General features: G+C 52.0%; 1 protein-coding gene across 1 annotated transcript in view; it reads right to left on the bottom strand.

The window, feature by feature from the left end:
* The window catches only part of Gnb5 (G protein subunit beta 5), a 30,889-nt gene that overhangs the window by 7,966 nt on the left and 20,423 nt on the right, over positions 1-2,500 (bottom strand). Inside the window, exons 7-8 of the mRNA XM_055598617.1 lie at positions 2,242-2,385; positions 691-782 (exon numbers count right to left, since the gene is read on the bottom strand). Of these exons, the coding sequence (XP_055454592.1) occupies positions 691-782; positions 2,242-2,385 (236 nt within the window). The remainder of the gene's footprint in view (positions 1-690; positions 783-2,241; positions 2,386-2,500) is intronic.

The following is a 2,500-nucleotide window of genomic DNA, read 5'->3' as shown; positions in this document are numbered from 1 at the left end:
ACCAACTGGGCATCTGTACCCGGCTGTCTAGTGTCTTCTAGACTGAAGCAGCCCCATGCCGGTTCAGCACTCCCTTCCCCTCTGTACTTCCTCTGGCCTTCCCTGTCTAAAGAAACGGGCCACTGCTTACTGGCCAGATTAGAGATTTGGGCTTCCTGAGCTCAGCGCTCTTACAGTGTGGCCCATGTCACCTTGGTGGCCTTCCTCAGCAGTTTGTAAGCCTGGCACTTCATCCTCCCGGCCTCAGTTTAAATGTGAGAAGCAGCCCACCCATTGTAGGACACATATACACACTGTATACATGTGTATCTGGTTTCTTTCCTGAAGGGCAACAGAAGCTTTGTGTAGCATTGTTCACTGCTGTACTCCTACTTCTGAGGAAATGCCTGGCATGTGTACACTTAAGAAGCATGTGAAGAGTGGCCAAAAAAGAGCAGCTCACTTTGTGAGGACATGGGTTGTCTCTAAAGCAAGCGCATTAAGTGCTCCTGGGTGCTGGAGCCTTTCCTGTGGAGAAGGCTTCTTTCCTTAGGTAACCCCCACCTCTCTCTCTCTCTCTCTCTCTCTCTCTCTCTCTCTCTGTGTGTGTGTGTGTGTGTGTGTGTGTGTCTGTCTGTCTGTCCTGCTAAGGACTGTCTAAGCCCCAGTGAAGCCCCAGATCAGAGGATCCCAAGCATGCGACTCACTGACCGGACACTGTTGACATCAGATTCATGAGTTTCAAAGGCTTGCACGCACTGGCCAGAGCGCATGTCCCACACCATCGCCTTCTTGTCACAACCCTACAAACAGAAAATCACCCTGTTACACACTGCAAGGACTGTGGATAGTCAGGGGTGAGTCTTAACAGGTTACTCCTCTCCACCCACTAAATCTGAGGAGGCACAATTTTCCAGGACAGAGGAGGAGGAGGACACGTCGCTCCCTCCTTCAGCATGTTTCCTTCTTTTGTGTATTTCTGAGTTGGAGGTAAGACCTTTGATGCTTCCTCCTTCCTTCCTCCTGCACATCTCACTTCCCTTCACTCCTCTTCCATTCTCTCCTCTTTCTACCCACTTTCCCAAGCCCAAAGGCAAGCAGATGTTGGTGCATGTGGTGGGGGTCGGGGTGTCTAGGCTGGTGACACTGGGGACGGGCTGGTGGTGTCCAAACCGAGCAGCCAAGAGCCTCAGCTTTGTTAGAGCCATAGAGCCAGTCCTCAGCAGAGTTAGGAATGGGGTTCCTTTGGCCACCTGCACATCAGCAGCATGCTGACCTGGGAAATAGTTGTCCCAGGCTGCTCGTAGGCCTGCCACTGAACAACTAGGAGAGAGGGTAGCAAGTCACCCCTCTGGCCTTCCGCCTCAACCCTGAAAATGGATGCTCTCTGAGTCCCTCACAAGCCAGAGAGCCATAAACAAAAGATTTTCCATATTAGGCGATCAGGATTCTGGGAGCTTTTTGGTGAATTCCCATAGAGCTTGACTAGCAAAAGGCATTCTCTTAGCAGTTAGATGACCTGACAGCTTCAGACATTCAGGTTTGTTGACTTCAAAGACATGAAGAGGCAAAGGTGACATCTTAGGACCACCTGCCATGGGGTATGGTACCCTGAGAGCGTCACTGAGGACAGGGTCAACAAAATTCAACTACCTTCAACCTCCTACTGGAGCTCATGTGTGCAAAGAGGCAACAGAATCTACAGAAATGATGGTCACTTCAAGAGAGCAATGTGGTTGAGCAGGGACAATGCAGTTATACAAAGGCACGGGGAGAAGACATACATGGGTGGCCAAACACAAGAAGCTAATCAGGGTCTCTCCCAAGGAACCACGGGCAGTTCCTAAAGGCTTGAAATCAGTCAGAGCCTTGATTCCTATAGTTCCTCTTCTGTTTCCTGCACCCAAGGGTGAGAGGAGAATGGTGGCCGAGAGTCGTGGGATGGGAGCATCCCCAGCCCTGGGCTCTGTGACATCCCAGCACTGTCTCATCTTACCATGTATTTCACACACACAGTGTGACAAGCGCACACTGGAGTTGCCGCCTTCATACAGAACATTCCAGATCTCTATAGAGACTGCCTTCAGCGACAGAAGGAAGGCGGCCTGGAGACAGTGCTGGCACTGACTGCTGTGGGACCTGGGGTTTCCAGCTGAAAACACTTCTAGGGAAGATGCAGGACCAGGCCCAAGAACCAAAACGAACTGCCAGCATCTATCTCCCTGGTGGACAAAAGACCCCAGAGATTTTCCCCGTCTTTACCCCAGACACAAAGGTGTTCCCGGTCTCCGAGGGGGCCAGGTCCAAGCAGAGCACATCAGCCCCGTGCCCATGGAAGCTCTGCAGCAGCTGTCCGCTCTCTACGTCCCACAGGGCGCATGTCCCATCACCGCTGGCTGTCAGGATCTGCGTGAAGAAAGAGAGTGTTGGGGAAGGTTAGCTAAAGGCTTAACCTGCCAGAGAGCACAGCGGGCCACACACACACACACACACACACACACACACACACACACACACACAC

Source organism: Psammomys obesus, unplaced genomic scaffold (genome assembly GCF_907164565.1).
Source record: "Psammomys obesus unplaced genomic scaffold, mPsaObe1.curated_primary_1811, whole genome shotgun sequence".
Classification (NCBI taxonomy): Eukaryota; Metazoa; Chordata; class Mammalia; order Rodentia; family Muridae; genus Psammomys; species Psammomys obesus.
This window is presented reverse-complemented; position numbering and strand designations above follow the sequence as displayed.